This window comes from Petaurus breviceps, unplaced genomic scaffold (assembly GCF_028583685.1).
Source record: "Petaurus breviceps papuanus isolate PSGF00001 unplaced genomic scaffold, PetGlider_PUasm1.0 98, whole genome shotgun sequence".
Taxonomy (NCBI): Eukaryota; Metazoa; Chordata; class Mammalia; order Diprotodontia; family Petauridae; genus Petaurus; species Petaurus breviceps.
In genome coordinates this window covers 63,958,022-63,978,431 of record NW_027187460.1, presented here as the reverse complement: position 1 = coordinate 63,978,431, position 20,410 = coordinate 63,958,022, and the positions used below count along the sequence as shown (strand labels likewise).

General features: G+C 38.9%; 1 protein-coding gene across 10 annotated transcripts in view; it reads left to right on the top strand.

Annotated features, from left to right (window-relative positions):
• Window positions 1-15,660: 15,660 nt before the first annotated feature.
• The window catches only part of VPS13B (vacuolar protein sorting 13 homolog B), a 1,080,499-nt gene continuing 1,075,749 nt past the window's right edge, over window positions 15,661-20,410 (top strand). For 5 of the 10 annotated variants that reach the window (XM_069081092.1, XM_069081091.1, XM_069081093.1 and 2 more), the window contains exons 1-2: window positions 16,434-16,610; window positions 17,012-17,193. In XM_069081092.1, coding sequence (XP_068937193.1) covers window positions 16,442-16,610; window positions 17,012-17,193 — 351 coding nt within the window. In that variant the 5' untranslated portion in view covers window positions 16,434-16,441. Of the gene's footprint in view, window positions 16,324-16,432; window positions 16,611-17,011; window positions 17,194-20,410 lie in introns of those variants that run through there. The other 5 variants (XR_011167006.1, XM_069081096.1, XM_069081095.1 and 2 more) reach the window with 4 other exon arrangements.

Sequence of the window (20,410 nt, the reverse complement as noted above, 5' to 3'; positions counted from 1 at the left end):
GGCTACTATACTGAAGACAATGTAAAAATAATACTGACATAATAGGGCAGGTAGGTGGCACCAGTGGATAGAGCACTGGGCCTGGAGTCAACAAGACATGGGTTCAAGTCTAGACAGATACTTACTAGCTGTGTGACTCTGGACAGTGATTTAACATTGTTTGCCTCAGTTTCCTCATCTATTAAATGAGCTGGAGAAGGAAATGACAAACCACTCCAATATCTTTGCCAAGAAAACCCTAAATGGGGCTACAAAGACTTGGACATGATTGAACAGCAACACTGTTAAAATAATAATAGTGATGATAGTAATGTCATATTTCTATCCAAAAGACAGTGAATCAATCAGTACTCAAGCATTTATTAAATGCCAACTATTTGTCATGCATTGCAGTAGATGGTGAAAATGTGGGAAAAAATGAAACACTCTGAGCCCTTAAGGGGTTACATTCATTAGAAGGAGATAAAAAATTTAGATAAGTAAATATATACAAAATAAGCACATGGTAATATTTTGGAAGGGAGGGCACTTGTAGTGGGGTGGGTGGAATCAGGAATAGCTTTTTTTGAAGGAAATGAGATTCTAAGAGGTAGAGATGAGGTAGGGGTGCATTCCAGGGGTGAAGGACAGCCAGTACAAAGGTTCAGGGATGGGAGATAGAGGGTCATATGTGAGGAACAGAAGAGGCCCCGGATAGTCTATGGGGGACAGCTGGACATGAAATAGATGGTATACCATCCAAAAAAGACAGAACAATTAGACAGATAGGAAGAGAACCAAGAAAAAGCAGTATCACAAAAATCCAGGGAAGAGAGGATATCCAAGAGGGTTGGTTCTCAACAATGCAAAATGCTGCAGAAAGGTCAGGGAGGATAAGAATTGAGCAGAGGCCCTAGAAGTCTAGAAGATTCTAGAAGATAATGTGTTATCTGAACACATTCCCATTTTCTCCAAACCACCTCTCCTTGATTTTTCTGTTTGTTAGTGGCATCACTACTCTCTGTCACCCAGGTTAGAAATTTTGAAGTCATTTTTGATTCTTCCCTCTCCTTTGCTTCTGCAAATCCAATCAGTCTCCAAGAGTCTTGTCAATTCTATTTTCAAAATTTCTCTTGCACTCATCCTCTCTTTTCCAGTCCCCCTTCGAATACTCTAATTCAGACCCCTAGTTTCTTTTACACAAGCTATTAAATTAGCTGATTAACTGGAATGTCTACCATCAGTCTCTTCCCCCTTCAACGCATGCTACATACTACTACCAGAGTAATTTTCCAAAAGTATATATTTGATCATGCTACTGCCCTACTCAAAAATCTGCAGTTATCTGAAGAATAAACTGTTTTTAAAAGGCCATTAATATCTGGTCCAAACTTACCTTCTCAGTCTTCTTTTTTTTCTTTTTTTTTGGAAGGCAATTGGGGTTAAGTTACTTGCCCAAAGTCACATGGCTAGTTTTTTGTGTGTTAAGTGTCTGAGGCTGGATTTGAACGTAGGTCCTCCTGACTCCAGGGCCAGTGCTCTATTCACTGTGCCACCTAGCCGCCCCTCTCAGTCTTATTTTTTACTACTTCTCCTTTCATAATAATAATTGAAAATTATGTATTATTTTATAACTTTCTTTTTGTATTTCATAACAACCCTGTGGAGTAGGTAGTGCAGGTATTACTCTTTGTTTCTCCTTCTCTTTCTCTGTACACACACACACATACACACAAACACACATTTTATAGCTGAGGCAATAGAGGACTGGAGAGGTTGCCACTTTCTGACAGTCACATTACTAGTAAGTGTTAGAGGGAGGATTAAAACCCAGGTCTTTCTGACTTCAAATCCAGCTCTCTACCATTGCACCATGATGCCTCTACTGTATTTTTTAGACATCTTGACCTATTTATCATTCCTTAAGCATATCATAAGTTTTACTACTATTGTTTCTTTGCTCATGCTCCTTCTTATGCCTAGAATGCCCTTTCCTCCCATATAAAAGTCTATGGAAAGCCAATATTCATCCTGAAAGGCCCAATTCAAATACTATTACTTTCATTAAGGCTGATCTAATTTATCCTAGAGAGAAGTCATCTTTACCTCCTCAAGGCTTCCATGGGGCAGCTAGGTTTCACAGTGAATAGAGGACCTGAATCAGGAAGACTTACCTTCCTGAGTTCAAATCTGGCCTCAGACATTTACTAGCTGTGTGTCTGGACAAGTCACTTAACCCTGTTTGCCTTGGTTTCTTCATCTATAAAATGAGCTGCAGAAGGAAATGGCAAATGACTCCAGTATCTCTGCCAAGAAAACCACAAACATGGTCAGGAAGGGTAGGACATGACTGAAAGGATAGAACAACAGGGAGGCTCCCTATGGTACTTTGTGTTATTTATAGGTGTGGTAAAGTGGATAAGCTGCTAGATAGAATGAGGAAGGCCAGAATAGGAAATCCATCCCTTGATATTTACTTAGGTGTGTGGCCATAGGGGAGTTATTTAACCTCTCAGACTCTGACTTTGCTCATCTGGAAAATGGTACTAATAATACCTTTCAAACATACCTTGCAGGGTTTCTGTGAAACTCGAATGAAATAATGCATGTAAAGTGTTTTGCAGACATTAAACTGCTATGTTTCTTAGTTGTTTCTGCCTTTTTGTGACCCCCATTTGGGGTTTTCTTGGTAGAGATACCAGAGCAGTTTGTCATTTCCTTCTTTAGTTCATTTTACAGATGAGGAAACTGAGGCAAACAGGGTTAAGTGACTTGTCTAGGGTCACACCATTAGTAAGTGTCTGAGGCCAGTTTTTAACTTAGGAAGATTAATCTTTCTGACTCTGGGCCCAGCATTCTATCTACTGCACCACCTAGTTGCCCTTAAAATGCTATATGTGTCAACTAATATTACTAACTCTTGTATGCCATTGAACACATTTTACTTTGCATTGTTTCTTTGTGTATATGTGTTTATCCCTGCTCCTATTAGATTCTTGAATTCTGTCGGGGTCTTGTTCATTTTGAAATCCCAAATTGCACCTAGCCCTTAACACCCCGCATGCTTCTGATCAGTTTCCTTTGGTCCCATATCATGAGATATAATTACAGGGATGACGGGTTATTTTTTTCCATACACTCTAGAAAAAAAGGGCAGATCACCCAATCAATGACTATGAGTTGTCTTTTGGCATAGTCCAACCTTGTGGGTCTTTCATTCAGGAGAATATAGTATGGTAGAAAGAGCAGTGAAATTGTAGTTAAAGAGTCTGAATCCCAACTTCTACATTTATTAGCTGTATGATTGTGGGTAAGTCCTTTATTTCCTCATTTGAAAAATGGAGATGGTACCTACCTCACGTAGTAGTAATAAGGAAAGTGCTTTGAGAACTGCTCTATAAATGAGTTACCATATTTCATTGCATAATCATTGCAGATTTTATGCCAATTTTTTGTAAACTAGTGGTGTGTGACCATTACATGAAGCTTTAAAAACCTGTGCCAGCACAACTTGTCTTTTAGTTTCAGCCAATCTCGCACCAACTTTTCGCTCACTGAAAACTGTCTTTCTAAAGCTCTGTTTCCATGTTGTTCAGAGAACACAATCATTTTCAGCTTGAAGTCTGAAGAATAGTTTTTATATTTAATCATAATCAGAAAGAAATGTTTCCCATGGTAATGTATTACTGTCAGATAAACTGTACAGTTTAGCTAGCACTAGAAGGTGCAAGTCTTACCATACCATGTGACTGACTGTCCACCAGATTTCCTTGCTCCTATGGCTCTTCATTGGGTTGAGTTACAATATTGTTAGTACTGTAGTGCTCTAAACAAACCATGCAAGTTGGCTTTTGGAAATAAACTGACAATGCATGTGCTTTGAGAATGCTCTTAATGCATGAGTGATAAATGCCTATCCACATACTACTGGTGAATACATTAGTCTGTTTACCTTTTAAGTGGCATGAATTATACCAAGTGAACAGAATTATACCATATGACGATCATTCAATGAAAGGTTATAAACCAGTTTTTGGACTAAAAAAACCCAACCACAATAAGGTGTGACAATTATATGGTGAAATATGATATTGTTATGATCATAATTATCATTACCAGGAGTTTGATCCGCTTTTCCATAAATTAAGGTTATCAACTATTATCTTTCTCTATAACGGAACTCCCCATTATAGGCAGCTGGTATTACAGTGGAGAGGGCAGTAGACCTAGAGTCAGAAAGTCCTGAATTCACATCCAGCCTTAGATACTTACTAGCTGTGTGACCTTGGGCAAATCACTTAACTTCAGTTTGCTTCAGTTTCCTCAAATGTAAAGTGGGAAAATAGTAACAGAACCTACTTCAGAGAATTGTTGTGAGGATCAAATGAGATAATATATGTAAAAAAAGTGCTTAGCTCAGTGCCTGGCATGTAGTAGGCAATATATAAATGCTTATTTCCTTCCTTATCCTAATACTCATATCCCATGTGTTGTGGGTTAGTAAAGGGTTAGTATTCATCTCTTAAAGCACAGCAGAATTTAATAAAGTGGTGAAGCTTTTTGAGATCTGTGTTCCCCATCACCCCCTGATAGGGCAAAACCAGTTATTTACAATTTATTATTGAGCTCTCACACATATTAGATTCACTGCTGTTTTGAGTTTTGGTGCTTTTGAAATGTAGGCAACATCAACTCCGGAAACTGTTCACAAAGGAAACCTACCATGGGACCTTTTCCTCAATATGAAAATGTGAACTCTTGCAGTGAGATGCTTTGTTAATAGGAATAGCACACCAGCTTCTTGCCAAATCAGAAAACAGAGAAAACAATAAAAAAGAAATTGGACAAGCCTTTGCTACTAGTGTTAAACACAACTTATCTCACCTTCTCTCACCGCACACCAGATGGTACTTCCCTACCTTATTCAGGATTTCACCTCACAATTTATTGCTCGGCTTCCTGACAGCAAGCTGTGCAAGTCAAAATGGAATCTGACTGAGGTGAGTTAATTAATGTGGTGGCCGCCTGGAATGTTGTCCGTCTGCCAGGGAGAATTATGTTTGTTTGCCTTTGGCACAAGTGTGAAATGATTGGCTGCTGATTTCAGAAGTGTGAGTGTACATTTTTATATCTCACATGAATGAACACTTTTTTTTGTATCTTATACATTTGGGAAAATGCTAAAATTTATTGGGCAATGTTATTTACCACTTGTGTGGCAGAAAGAGAAAGGTGGAATTTTGCCCCAGAGGTTGAATTTGCATCTTAAAAGAAAAAAACAAAACAAAACAAATGCAGGTGGCATATTAAATCTAGAAGCAGTTAAAGAAGCCATTTTAAACTAGCCAGGCTGGGCTAATGTTTCAAGGTAAAACAAAAAGGGAAGTCAGACTTTTGAACTTTGGAAGAGCAAATTTTATAATGATGGGAGAGTTATGAAAGTTGGGAATGTCATTTGGAAAGCAAAACTTTCTTCAAAAGATGCTATTGATTTGTGTTTGGAATTTTTATTATCCTTCCTTCAGCCATACCCCTTTGTTGAAGGACATCATCCCTTCACGTAATCTCTCCCATCATCAGACTGTGATAGCCTTCTTGGCACTGTTTTTTATGTTAAAGGTGAAATAGAGTTCTGAGCTGTTGTGGCTGATAGGGTCAGCGGTCTTTCTACCTCAAGCTGTCAATAACTGACACTAAACCAACAAAGTACAAAGTACATTTGCAGGGTGTCAGATACTGTTGATTTACAGCTATTTTGTTTTCTAGGTAAACCTGCATTTTAGATAAATGTCATGACAAAAGTTTATTTAAATAGATTAAGGAAATAAGATACTTAAAATATAGTATACACATAGATTTATTTTATATTTCTTTCCTCTCTCCCTTTCTCCTCTCCTTCTTTCTTCCCCTCCTTTCTTTCCTCTTTCCTTCCCTCCTTTCTTCCCCCTTCCTTCTTTCCCTCTTTCCTTCCCTTTCTCCCTCCCATCTTTCCTTCCTTCTTTCCCTTCCTCCTTCCCTTCACTTCCTCCCTTCCTCCCTTCCTTCCTTCCTTCCTTCCTTCCTTCCTTCCTTCCTTCCTTCCTTCCTTCCTTCCTTCTTTCCTTCCTTCCTTCCTTCCCCTTTAATTTAAATCCAATTCACTTGGACATCATCTCCCTGATGTCACTGTCTTCTTTGAGAACCAAGGACAAACAACAATAACCTTCCCCTTTATTAAAAGAGAAAAAAATTAAACATAATATAACTAAGGGAAGAAATGCCATCTTTTTGTTTGTAGACTGGACCTATTATTTCAACAGTATAGAAATCTTTCAGTGAGGAAACTTGTTCTTACCAATGGGCACCTACTTCAAAACTTAAATCTTAAAGAGCTCTCTGGAACCCTGACAGGTGAGGTGATTTACCCTGGGTCACATGACCAGTATGTGTCACAGGCAGGACTTAAAGCTTGCACCTTACTAGTTGTCTCCCCACCCCCACTCCAGCATTTACATACATAGCCTTATTTGATCCTAGGAGTAATCTGGTGAGATTGAGGCTATTATTACCCCCATTTTATAAATTACACTGGCTTAGAACCTAATATCTGAGACAGGATTTAAATTCGTCTTTCTGCCTAGAAGTCCCCCATTCAATCTACCACACCACACAGTCTCCCATAGGATAATAGCTAGCTAGCATTTGTGTAGGCACGAATGTTGAAAAGTTTGCAAGATTTCACAACAAAAAGTAATCATTAGAATCTCTTCAGATCACCAAAATACTGCGATTACTTTTGAATTCATCAAATTATTGGCTTAATTGTTTAATTCAATTTTAAGTCAAAAATTATTTATTAAGCAGCTAAGATCTTCACAATGGTTTTATAAAGACTAAAACAAGAACAACTCTGCCTTCAAAATGCTTATATTCTACTGGGGGAGCGGGGAGACATTAACTATGCTATAGAGATGAAAATGTGGTGGAAGACAAGTTAATAAATTACTACCCCTTATTTGGAAGATAATATTAGTTTAAGTTTTCAGAAAAGTATTTAGTGACAACACTAGTAATGAATATTTATTGAACTTTTCCAGAATACCCGGGCTGTCTAGAATAAGTACAATACATAAATGCTACCTTCTAGGAAATAAATAGACACTATTTAATTTCCCTTTGTAGAGGTGAAAATTAATTTGAGCTTTCTGACTCACTTCATTAGAAGTTAGAAAAGGACTAGCATTTATATTTCTAGTCTCAGTGAAATGTACTAGCAAATTTTTGCTTTTTTTCCCCAAAGGTAAGTTGATATTGGAGGCAGCTTAGTGGTACTTGGAATCAGGAAGATCTGAATTCCAGTCCTACCCTAAACACTTATTAGCTGGGTAAATCACTTAACCTTTCTCAGTCTCAGTTTCCTCATCTGTAAGATGGGAGTAATACCGTGTTTCCCCGATAATAAGACCTATCCCGAAAATAAGCCCTCCCCTTACTGTGTAAGATTCCTCTAAAATAAGCCCTCCCCCGAAAATAAGCCCTATTGAGATTGCTACTGTAGTGAAGGTGATCCCCTGCGCTACATGCTACATTACGGTACCCTCTGTATGCACCGTCCCCCCCCCCCGCCCGTGAAATGAGCTGCATCCAATCAGAGCTGCAGCAGTGAGCGCATCATCCTATTCTTCCCCAGTGATTTGCTTATTGAATAAAGGTACATTTTTTTGTTCATATTTACCTGTTTATTAAAATTGCTGTCAATGTTCATTAAAATAAGCCCTCCCCTGAAAATAAGCCCTCTGGTGTTTTTCTGTCCAAAAAAAATTAGTAAGACAGTGTCTTATTATCGGGGAAACACGGTAACAACACCTATCTTAGTGGGTTGTAAGGAAAAAACAGATAACAAGGAAAGTTCTTTGCAAATCTTAAAAGTGCTTATATAAATGCTAATTAGCATTATCAGTACCTTTTTTTTTTGCTTGTAATGTTAAAGAAGCTGATTAAAAGAAGAAATTATTATAATTGTTTATGTAGACTTTGTGAAAGTTTGATTATGTTACCACATCTGTTAAGTAGCTATAAAGATTTTGTGTACCTAGTAACCAGCTAAGACTTGAAAGAAAAGTTAGCCTAGATCACCCTCACATCAAATGACCAGCAAGTTGATAAATACTCTTATACAATTCAGATTGTAAGGTTATCATAACCTTGACCTTTCAGGCAAAAATAGACCTGAGGGAGTTGTTCTAGAGCCTATTAACACCAGAAATGAATAAGAAAACAAACATTTTTATCTAATGTACACTATCCACCCGAAGTCTAAAGGCAGGCGGCAGGTCAGATGTTGGGAAAGAGAAGAGAAAAGATGAAACAGATCTAGACTTTAAACACACACACACACACACACACACACACACACACACACACCCCACTGGAATTTGTCTCCCAAGTTCCCACAAAGAGCTCTACAGTTTCCTAAAGTCTCTTGCCCCAGGAAGCTATATGCTTATCTAGGCTGTAGTATTAACCTTTAGAGTAGGAATTTCCAGCTTTCAGAAGAAAGGAGTATTTGGAATAGAAAGTGCTATTAAAGAAAACTTTTATTTTAGCAAGCAGTGGCCAAACCAATTTATAAAGGTCCTGTGGATAAAACTATTTTATTAAATATTTTGGTACTGGAAACTAGTGAATCTCTTTCAGGCAGGTTCTAGGTGTTTCTGGATCCATTTAACTTATACTACCTTGAAGAATCACAGAATTTCAAGGCATCTTAGTGGGCATCTCAACAAGAATTCTTGGACAACATATTCAGTAGAGGACAAGGTAGAATTTTTTTTTTTTAAAGACCTCCAATGAGGGAGAATGTACTATTTCTCAAAGCAGCTCATCCCATTTTAGGATAAATCAAATTATTAGTTTTGTGACTTCAATTTGCCTTTTTAGAATTTCAACCCATCACTTCTAAATCTTGAGGTCCCCAAAATCTAATTCCATTTTTTTTTTAATGAAAGAGAGTCTCAAGTTGTGGTGGTTGGTCCTTTTAGTTGTGTCTTCATGACCCTATTTAGGGATTTTTGGCAAGATACTGAAGTAGTTTGCCATTTTCTTGTCCAGCTCATTTTACAGATAAGTAACTGAGGAATAAGTGACTTGCCCAGAATCACAGAGCTAAAAAATATCTGAGGTAGGATTTATACTTAGGAAGAGGAGTCTTCTATCCATTATACTACCTAGGTGCCTCAGAGTTTTCCCTTCTCTAGAGATCAAACATCCACAGATCCTTTAACTGATCCTCATATAATGTGGCCCCAAGGTTCTCCAATCCATCCTCCACATTACTACCTAACAAATGGTTATAAACTCTATTCAAAATCTTTCAGCAGCTTTTTATTGTTTCCTGGATAATGTCATGCTATTTTCACACAAATATTATGCTAATCTCACATAATTATCCCACCAATACCACACCAATGTCATGGAAATATGATGCCATGGACAGGTTAATAGCATGTCATTGTCATGCCCATATCACAGAAACTTCATGCCATGAACAGCCCATATCATGCCATTGCCTTACTGATATCATGCCTAATGTCATGGAAAATTACACTATTGTCACATCAGTATCACAAAGCTTCACACCAATTACATGCCAATATCAAGTCAATAGTAAACATAATGCCAACATCAGGGAAACATCATACCAATTACACATCAGTGTCATATGAACCTCATGTCAATTACTCACAAATATCATACAATTATACTTAAATATAATGCAAACACCACACCAATTACATGCCAATGCTATCCCAATATTAGACATCATATTAATATTGCACCAATTATGTGCTGTCACACAAATATCATGCCAATGTCATGCTGATATTAAACAAGAAATATCACGAAAACATTATGCTGATTACATGATGATATCACACAAACACCATGTAAATTACACCACAATGTCATGCCAATAATAAACACCATGCCAACATAATCAAAAGTCACTTCAATATTATGGTAGTTACTAATGGCAATTAATTACTAATACCATGTGAACTACACACCAATATTGCAAAATCTTATGTCAATTACACATTAATGTCACACCAATTACAAGGCATTATCACTCAATTACCTATACCAGTATCATACAATTACATGCTGCCATCACTTAATTACATGTCAATATCATACCAGTACCACAATAGACACAACACAAGTGACTCACCAATTACACGTCAATATCACACAAACATCACACCAATTGCGTGACAATTACATGTCAAAAATAACAATTACATGCAAAGACCACACAAACACCATACCAATATTAAACATCACCAATATCGCAGAAACATCATGCCAATAACATGCCAATGCCAGACTATTATAGCAAGATACTGCAAACAATTACACATTAACATCACACTAACATCACACCATTTACATGCCAATGTCACACAAACATCGTGACAATCACACACCAGATAGAACTGGCATTACTGTCTCTGCTGAAACTTCTGTATCTGTCATTTAGCAGATTCTTTCCTCTAGGGAGTTTCAAAGGCACTTTTGAGCTACATATTAAATTCCTGGCATTGGCTAAGTAAATGACACTTGCCATTTATGTGTTATAGATCACCTCCCATTTAAGCTTAACTCAAATCACTCTGCAGTCTCCAGGTCCACTTGTATTTCCTTTGAGCACTTTTCCCACGCAGAGACTGCTGGATATTTTGTTGTTGTTCAGTCGTTTCAGTTATGTTTGACTATGACCCCACTTAGGATTTTCTTGGCAAAGAGGCTGGAGTAGTTTTTTTTTTTCCGTCTCTAGCTCATTTTAAAGATGTGGAAACTGAGGCAAACAGGGTTAAGTGACTTGCCCAGGCTCACAAAGGTAGTGTCTGAGATTGAATTTGAACTCAGGAAGATAAGTCTTCCTGACTCCAGGCCTGGCACTCTAATCCACTGCACCACCTAGCTGCCCTTACTGGGACTTAGAATTGTAACATTCAGATATAATAGTATTTATGCCTGAAATATTGAAGTTCCTGCAAGGGGAGTCATGGAAACTCTGAGATTTATAGAATCTCAGTTCAGAGCACCAACTGGGAATGCCAACTTCTTTATTGTCCCATTGCCTACTCTCTCTACCACCTATAAATCAAGGTTCCATAACAAGATATTAGGGCTCCAATGCCTGAATCCTTTCCCAGATCCACTTCTACATTTTTACTCAGATTAGTCAAAACCCCTCCCCCCCCAGATTCTTGAACCAAACACACCCTTAGTGACTTGCACTGACTGCCACTATTTTCTCTCTACCACTATGTACTTTCTGCATCAGTTTAGTCAGTCCTATCATTCACTTTACACGCCAAGGGATTCAATCTCTATTGCCAGCCCAAATAATGATCAGAAAGGGTAAGGGAACATCTTCTTGACTCTTTTGTATAGCCTGAGGAGTAATTACCATTCATGGGTAGTGGCAGTCACCTTTCATACACAATTCTTTGCCTTTTAAGGTTCCTTTCCCTAGATTATGATAGTATATTCATGGGTAGACTATGCAGAAGTCTATGTACTAATTCTAGGAATAATACCAATCATGGAACAGACTCAGGTAAGGCCTTTGTGACCACCTTAAACTTTCAACTTAATGGTGGGAGTTGGAGAAGAGGAAGGAGGGAGCAGACGGTGAAATAAAAAAGCATCATAGGAGACACTGAGTTGCCACTGGTTTCCAGTAGTCAAAGAGGCCTGGGTTCATAGTTGCTGGTTGTCAACTAAGTAATGAAGTATCTATCTCTATTCTCATATTCTTCCTTCTACGAGGCACTTGCTATTAATTGTTGTTCAGTTTTGTCTAACTCATTTTGTATTTTCTTGCCAAAGATACTGGAATTGTTTGCCATTACCTTCTTCAGTTCAATTTTATAGACGAAGAACTAAGACAGAGGTAAGTGACTTGCCCAGGGTCACACAGCTAGTAAGTGTAACAGGCCAGATTTGAATTCAGGAAGATGAATCTTTCTGACTCTAGGACCAGCACTCTATTCACCGAACCACGTAGCTGCCCATGAGGACAATTAACAAGTTCTAAAAGAGAAAACCACAGTGGAGAAAAACAATATGGTTCAAGTTGTTACCTGAGAAGACAGTGCTGTTCTTGGTCAACCCAAAGCTCACAGGCTAACAAATATAAAGGGTTAAGGAGGAGTTGGGGAAGACACATTCCAAAGCTGCTTATAAGGGTTGGGAAAGGGTTTTTAGCACAAAATAAGTAAAAGAAAATGCTATTAGGTATTGTTGAAATGATTGTATGCTCCTCAAAACTTCTTTATCCAAGATACTGCTGGTGGCAAATTAGCCAGCAAGTCTGCCCTGCAGAACTAGTCTCCTTTACCAAATGCTCAATGTAGAACCAGAGTGGTAATTTCTTTCACTACTTTTGCAGGGAGATAGTGTCTTTCTCCACATCTCATGATTATGTGGGTCATCTGAGTAACACATTCTTTTTGATAACGTCTCCAGGAAAGAAAGAGTTAATGTGTGGCACAGGTGGCATTAAGCAGAAAACGGCCACTGGGGGGCAGCTGAGAGGCTGGCAGGTGCTTCATGGATGATTGCGGACTTCTTTCAGCTGTTAGCTGGATAAGACTGAAGATAGAGCTCCCAGAAGAGGAAAGGAATTAAAGTTAGAAATAATTTGTTAAAGTTGAAAGCACAGGGATTTAACCTAACCAAGTTAGGTGAACATTGTTATAAACACATTACTCATATAATCATGGACCTAGAAGTCTAAAGTCAAAGCAAGTAGTAGACAAATATGAGGATGGTCATGGGAAAGGGATTCAGGTAAACTCCCAACAGATGAAGGGTACCTGCAGAATGACCTACCGACCCACAATGTTATGATTTTCTTAAAGCAGGCACTCTAAAAGGCAACTGCTATTTGCTTTTTTCTCAGTAAAGATCAACTGAGGGGGCAAGGGATGAACTGCATTCATTTTTAGATTCATATAATTTGGCAGCTAATTATCCTAGCTGTTTAACATATTACACGAATGTCATAGGAATGGGAGGGGAAATGATCATTAATGCCTGTAGCATCTCATACATAGGACCAGGATATACCAGTTTGATGGAAATTAGAATGGACTACTTAAAGCTGGAGCAGGCCAGATTTTTGAGAGTCTAGTTGCAAAATTTGCTTTCAAGTGTATTTAAAAAACTTTTTTATGGCCCATTAGCATCTTCAAAAAATAGGAAAATGAAATCCAGTCTTACATTTTATTTCAAACATTTACTTTATTTCAATTTTATTTCAAATATTTAGTCTAAGAGGAAGTATGGTATATTGAGTATACAGCTGGCCTTGAATTCAGGAAGACGAATTCAAATCCTGCTTCTGATACATAATGGCTGTAAATACAGCTGGAAAATCACTTAACCTCTTAGTGTCCTAACTATTAAGAAACTAACTTACAGAAAGTTTGTTGACTTATATAACTCCAGACCAAACAATGAGTACTTAAATATGCAGACAGAAGGGGCTGCTAGGTGATGCAGTAAATAGAGGACCAGCCCTGGACTCAGGAGGATGAGTTCAAAGCTGGCCTCAGACACTTACTGTGTGACCCTGGCAAGCCCTTAACCCTGATGGTCTCAAAAAAAAAAATTCAGACTGAATAACTGTTAAGAGAGTTGACATCCTAAATTAGATAAAACTATGCAATTAAAAGAAAAATATGTACAGGAATAAGGGAGAAAATTATACATCATAATCAATGGTAGCTTTCTGTAGTTCTAAGCATATTCTGACATTTATTCAGTTAACAAGTGTCTTATAAACAGCAGTCTAGTTTTTAATCTTTTTCTAAAAGTCATTCAAACCTTTCAAACCTCCACCTGACTCTCCTGAACCTTTACGTGTGTAACCTATATATCCCAAATGGCCATTTAGGATATTAAAAAAAATTAACAGTGTAGTGGGAAAAAACCCATACAATTTAAAAAATATATAAAATGGGAAATTTGGGCAAGGTTGCACATTTGACATTTTTGAGGTGATTTAAAAAATATGTTCAATGAAATATACATAGCCAAAGGAATTAGAGGTGTTCAAAAAGTAAAATCTGCCATTACTACTTTTTTCCATGTAACCTTTGGTCATTGCTTGTAGAACCCCAGGGTGTCATGGAACACAGGTTGAAAACCACTGATTTATGATCATTTTTTTTTCCTTCAGAGCAGTGTGAACAGAAATTTTCCCAAATCAAGGTATTTGGCAACATCTTGCTGGCTCTGAAAAGAAAATGGCTTTGTGGAACAAAAGGTGGTCAGTATACCACATGTTGTTCTGTTTATACACCTTAGTCATATGTCTACTCCTATTTATTTTAAATGGCTGGTTAATTTATCCTAATACACTGGTTTCCATCTATTAGACTGTCACATGAACGAAGTAATGGACCTTTCTTAACACCCCTAGGCTTCTGTTTTGAATGACATAGTTCTTCCACAGTTTAGTAAAGTCATTTTCTCCATAACATTTGTGACATTATCAATATTTGATCTCTACAGCTACAGGAAAGTTGAAAACAGACACTTAGGTTTGGGGTTGAATTTTGAATTTTGCAGGTCCTTTGAGGAAGGTGGGAGGTGTCTGAATTGCACTAATAAATACTACCATTCTTTATCTTGGCTTTGTTCTTTTCTCTAGCAACAGAAATTTAAATTTTTTTTTGCATCTTCACAAACTTTTTCACATCTCTTCTAGTTGTTCAAAGATACTTAGGAGATCAGAAGCTGAATTCCAGTAAAGATCACTGACTGAGAGCTGTGAAAGATCTCAGAGGTCATCTCATGAGGAAATTGAGATACAGAGAGGTTGTGTGACCTTCCCCAATAAGTGCCGGATCCAGGATTTGAACCCAATTACTCTGATACCAGATTCAGGGCACTTTCCAATGCATTTCTGCTGCCCAAAGAACTTGTTTTTTTTTCATTTGTTAGTCATCACTCACTTTCAAAAACACATTAACAGCATCACTAAGTATTTTCACAATACATTCATAAGCTATTATCCCTACTTTTCAAAAGTGTAGTGGTTAAACAGTTAAAAAAAAGTTTAGTACACAACACAATTTCTGGTGGAGTTCAATGCCTGTTGCTACCTTTGGTGATACAGGAGATATGTTTAATTTGGTCTACTTCTTCGGTGCATAAAGGACTTCAAAGGATGACAGAGAAGGAAAGGTCCTTAAAGATCATCTTATCCAAACCTCTCATTTAACACAGGAGGAAAATGAAGCCTAAAGAAATGAACTGACTTGCCTCCCCCACCCCCCCTTCCTAATTTCTTAAAAAAATTTTTTTTTTCAATTAACAAGCCTTTATTTTCTTCCAATCACCCTTCCCCAACCCCACTGAATTTAAAGCAAAAGAAAACCCTTGGAAGAGATATGCATGGTCAAACAAAGCAAATTCCTACACTGGCTATGTCCAAAAATGGACCCTCTCCTTCTGCATTCTAAGTCCATCATCCCTGTTTGGAGGGCGGCAGTATGCTTCCTCTCTGGTCGTCTGGAAATAGTGGTTTGCCACTAATCACAGCACTAAAATCTTTCCAAGTCGTTTTTCTTTACCACGTGGTTCTTACTGAATAAATTGTTCTGGTTCTGCTTAGGTTATGTGATTTGACCAAGGTCACAAAGGTCTGGAGCAGCAGAGTCTGGATTCGAACCCGATTCACCTTCCTTGAATGACATACGTCTGTGAAGTCTAACGAATAATGTAAGTCACTTTGTTTACACTCCCTGATTCCTTCCAAGTCAGTCGTGGACTTTCACTTTGTTCCTCTGTGCCCTCGTTGGCTTCCTCCTTGGGGCACCGGGGCACTTCTGTCAGCATCCTATCCTTGGGTCATCGTGGTGCCCTCTGAGGACTGAAAGAAATAATCAATCCAATAACACACCTACTGTGTGCCAGGCGATGGGGATAAAGGTGCGAAGGAAACAATACCTATTAAGATGAAATTCAGATAATACTAAATGAAAGCTTTGGCTTCTTTCCCCAATTTCAATCCCAAAGACTCTAACCCTTTTCTCCTAAGCGGTTCTCTGCTTCTTTGAGGCCACCTGTCTCTCTCTGGGTCGGCTCTGGCTCCCAGCTCCTCCCACCCGCTCCCTCCCCTGACCACAGGGACGTCCAGCGGAGAGACAGAGCGCAGCTTGGCTTCGTGGCCCCACTTCCGGCTCCGTGGTGTCTCCCAGAAGCCCGTCCGTCTCTCCGCCTGGGAGTCTTCTTCGGGTTCTCCTCCACTCCCTCAGGGGCGAGGGCTCTGGGAAATTGAGAAGGGTGAGTCGCACGGTCCGCGCTCGAGCTTTCAGGCACCGCGGACGGAAGCCGAGAAGGAGCTGTGCGGCCGGGCGTGGGAGTGGTGAGGGATGTGGGCCGGTGAGGAGGCGGAAGGTTTATGGTGAGGCACCTCTTGGAGCAAACCCGGAAGTGGGGGGTGGAAGGAGGGGAAAAGGTGGAAACCACCGCCTCCATCGCAGCTGCCGCCGCAGCCGCCGCCGCCGCTGGCGGCCAGTGTGAGGTGCCAGGTGGCGGAGTTCAAGTTCATGCCGCGTTGCCCCGAGTGCGTGAGTGTCACCTGGGGGCGGAGCCTCTGGGGATGGGTGGGAGGGAGCGGTAGCGGGGAGCGGGCCTGGTTCCGGCTCTGAGGTCCGGCTCAGGCTAGCTACGGGTCCTGGCCGCTCTGGTGACCGGTGCCTCAGGCCGGGCAGGGAGCGGAGAGAGGCGGGCCCAGGGACGGGGTGTCCGGCGGACTCGGAGGCATAGCTTCCTTGAGGCCGCTCGCGAGGGGAGCGCGCTTTTTGAGCCGAGCGAGCCCCGACTGCCCTCTTTCCGGACCGGACCGGGTCTCCGGACGCGTGTCGGAGCTGGTGTCCGGCAGCTGCTCGACTGCTCCCCTCTAAAGATGCCCCTGGCGGCGCTTCTGGATCGATCCCCTCTCACGGTACCTCTGCTTCTGTCCCTGTAGCTTCTGACAGCAGCGGCATCACCCGGCCTTGCACCATGCTGGAGTCCTATGTGACTCCTATTTTAATGAGTTATGTGAATCGTTACATCAAGAACCTGAAGCCGTCAGATCTACAGCTCTCACTCTGGGGAGGAGATGTGGTTCTCAGTAAGCTCGAATTAAAGCTGGATGTACTGGAACAGGTAAGTAATGAACTGGGAACCAACCTGTTTTCATTCTTTCTGTTAATCATTCCTGATGCTTTCCTGCTGTTTTGTGATGAGTTCTGCTAATTTCTCACTCACCTTGCCTTTTAACCTTCTCCAGGGATCAAGAGACCTTAATTTTAAAAGGACGTTTTTATGGACTGTTATCAGTAATAACTTATTAGAGCATAGCTTAAAAAAATATGACAATTTAATCTCTTAAAATTTGATTTTATATTTAATTTTAAGATAAATTTTAACATAATTTTACTTTACTTTAACATTCATTTAAAAACTTAAATTCGGGTTCCAAATTCTCTCCCTCACTTCAGTTTTCCCCACCTATTGAAAGGGGAGAATACTTGTAAAACATCATGCAAAACATCCAATAACTCATACTTTAATGAAATTTAATTTGAATACTTGAATACTTAGTACTTTAATAAAAAAGTGATAAGGACCAACACCTATGTTTACTTACATTGCCAAGATTCAGTCTGTAGCCCAGAAGGAGCTGAAAGGGAAGGTCTTTTAACTAAAATCATTTAGAGTTGTACCTTTTCTTCTCATCAAACCATGAAAGCAGTAAGTCTAGAGAGAGAAGAAAGTTGTACTTTTCATCAGTATGAGATATTGTGTGCTCCATCCCTTTTACAAGGAGAGGGCATGAAGAAAGTGTCTAGAGTAAAGACGGAGAAGCTGGACAGCTTTCTAGCCACTCTTTATTATTTTATTTATGTTACTGAATATTCCCAGAATATGAAACATATAGGTAAATGAAGTATACAAGTATACTCTAGTTCATAAACCAGTAATTTTTTGATTATCCCTTTCACTGCTTTACTGACTTTGGATGAATAAATGTTAACTGTGTACAATAAGAGTTAGATAAGTGTGCTGATTGTAAAAGCTATTACTGACATTTTACTTACTCTTTGCTTCTCTTCAATAAAGAAATCAATAATCATTTTGAAAGAGAATAAAAGATTATGATAATTCATATTTACATAGCCTTACAAGGTGTTTCCCTCAAATTTCTGTGAAGTAGTCAATATATTATTCCCATTTTACAGATTGAAGATTATCAAGGTAAAATGATTTGCTTATTTCATACCTAGCAAGTGTCAAAATCTGGCTATGAATCCAATGCTCATTATTTTTGTAATTAATGTACACTAAGACATCTATTAACTAAGAGCCTGTGTTATCGTTAAATATTTTATTGTCAAAAATTTGATTACCAGAGTTATAAATAGTGTAGGTGGCATGGGGCTCATTCCTAGGATGTGGTTTCCTTCTCTCTCTTACCTCATAAAAGCATTTCTTTCTTTCTAGGTGGTACAGGTTTTATCTTCCTGGTTTTCTTGGCTCACGTGGGATTTTTCTGTGTCTTTTGAGATGAATCTTCATTTTTTATAGGTTCATTTTAGGCATCACCTTCATGAAGCATTTTCTGATCTCATTTGCACAGACATAAGTAAGCAGTTCTGAGCAGCACAGTTTAGGAAGGATACTGCTATGGTGGATGGTGTCCAGAGGATTACAATTGGGATTGTGAAGGGTCTTGAGTTCATGCCATGTGATGATCACCTAAAAGAATCGAGGGTGTTTGGTTTGCAGAAAGAAAACTTGGGGAACATGATAGTTGTCTAAGTATTTGAAAATCAGTCATGTGGAAAATGGTATATACTTGTTCTTTTTGGCTTCAGAGAAGAGAACCAGGAAAAGTGGTTGGAAGTTGCAAAGAGAGAAGGAGAGAGAGGCATAGCATATAGAAGCATAGAAAGTAATAGTTCCACTGTATTTCATGCTGGTCAGAAACACTCTGGATTATTGCATTTTATTCTAATTGTTATATTTTAGGGAGCATATTAACAAGCTGGAGGAGGGTGATCAGGATGATGAGGTGCCTGTAGACCAGCAATGTTGCTTGAGGATTAATTAGATTAAGAACATTTAGTTGGGAGAGTTTTCTCCAAGGCAGACAAAATAACTTTCTTTAACTACTTCCATTCTTATATAGAATAAGAATTAAAACTTGTTTTGGTTGGGCCCAGATGATAGATCTTGAGAAGCAGTGTATAGAAATTGCAGAGAGGCAAATGTGGCTAAATATAAAGAAAACTTCCTAAGAGCTCTCTAAAAGTGGAAGGGGAGGCCTTGTGAGATCAGCACTGGAGGTTTTCATGTGGATGTTGGATGCTGGATTTTTGGGAATGCTATGTATTTGGGAAATTGTATAGACTGGACTAAAATGACCTGTGTGAGATGTGAGTGCTTTCTCTGAACTTTCCAGTGTATGATTTTTTGGATTCATTTTAGTGACTTGCCCAGAATCACACAGGTAGCTGAAATACATTTTCAAATTTATTTCACAGGGTTTGTGAAACTGGATGGGGCTGGCCTTTTGTCAGTACTTACTTGCCAGTAAGAGAACGTGTTTTTTAGAACTTTAGTTCTAAAAATTTATTGTTTAATATTTGAATACCTGTTCTGTACTTTGTTCTTTATAGAATACAAATAAGGAACCCAGTCCATACCAATTGGTAACTTACATTCTCAAAGTCTAATAGGATCTTAGATTTCAAACTGAAAGGAACCTCGAAAGTCATATGGTCCAATCAGCTACATATTAGAGATGAACAAACTGAGGCTTAAAAAAGTTAAATGTTCTGTCCAAGGTAACCTGATAAAAGGCAGAGCCAGAATTTGAACCCAGATCCTGTGACTCCATATTCCATGCTCTTGCCATTGCGCTATCAAGTCTCCTTTTCCCTTGAAGAGTAATGGTTTTCTCTCTGTTGTTCAGGTTTTAAAAGTAATTACTATAGGTGAAATGAAATTCTCACTCTCTGAATCATGTCTTTGATATTTAAAATAATTAGTAGCAACTTTTATTTGAACTTAAAAACATTGTTATTTACTTTGGGCTGGTGTGCCGTACTTGCCAGTGTGTCAGCTGCAGTCATGGCTCTGAACTTGAAGTGTGTTCAGACTGCTCCTAACACCTGTTTGCTGCTTGGAAAGGCAGAGAAAGCCTGGCTGTGGAGTGCATGAAGACATTTCTCTTAGGAGTAGCTGGGGGCTGGTGTGTGTGTATGTGTAATAACCAAATCTCTCTTATTCTGGGACCAGTAATCTCAAATTGTGAATTATTCATTCTTCTCCAATACAATTCAACAAGTATTTATGAATATTATTATGTTCCCACTGC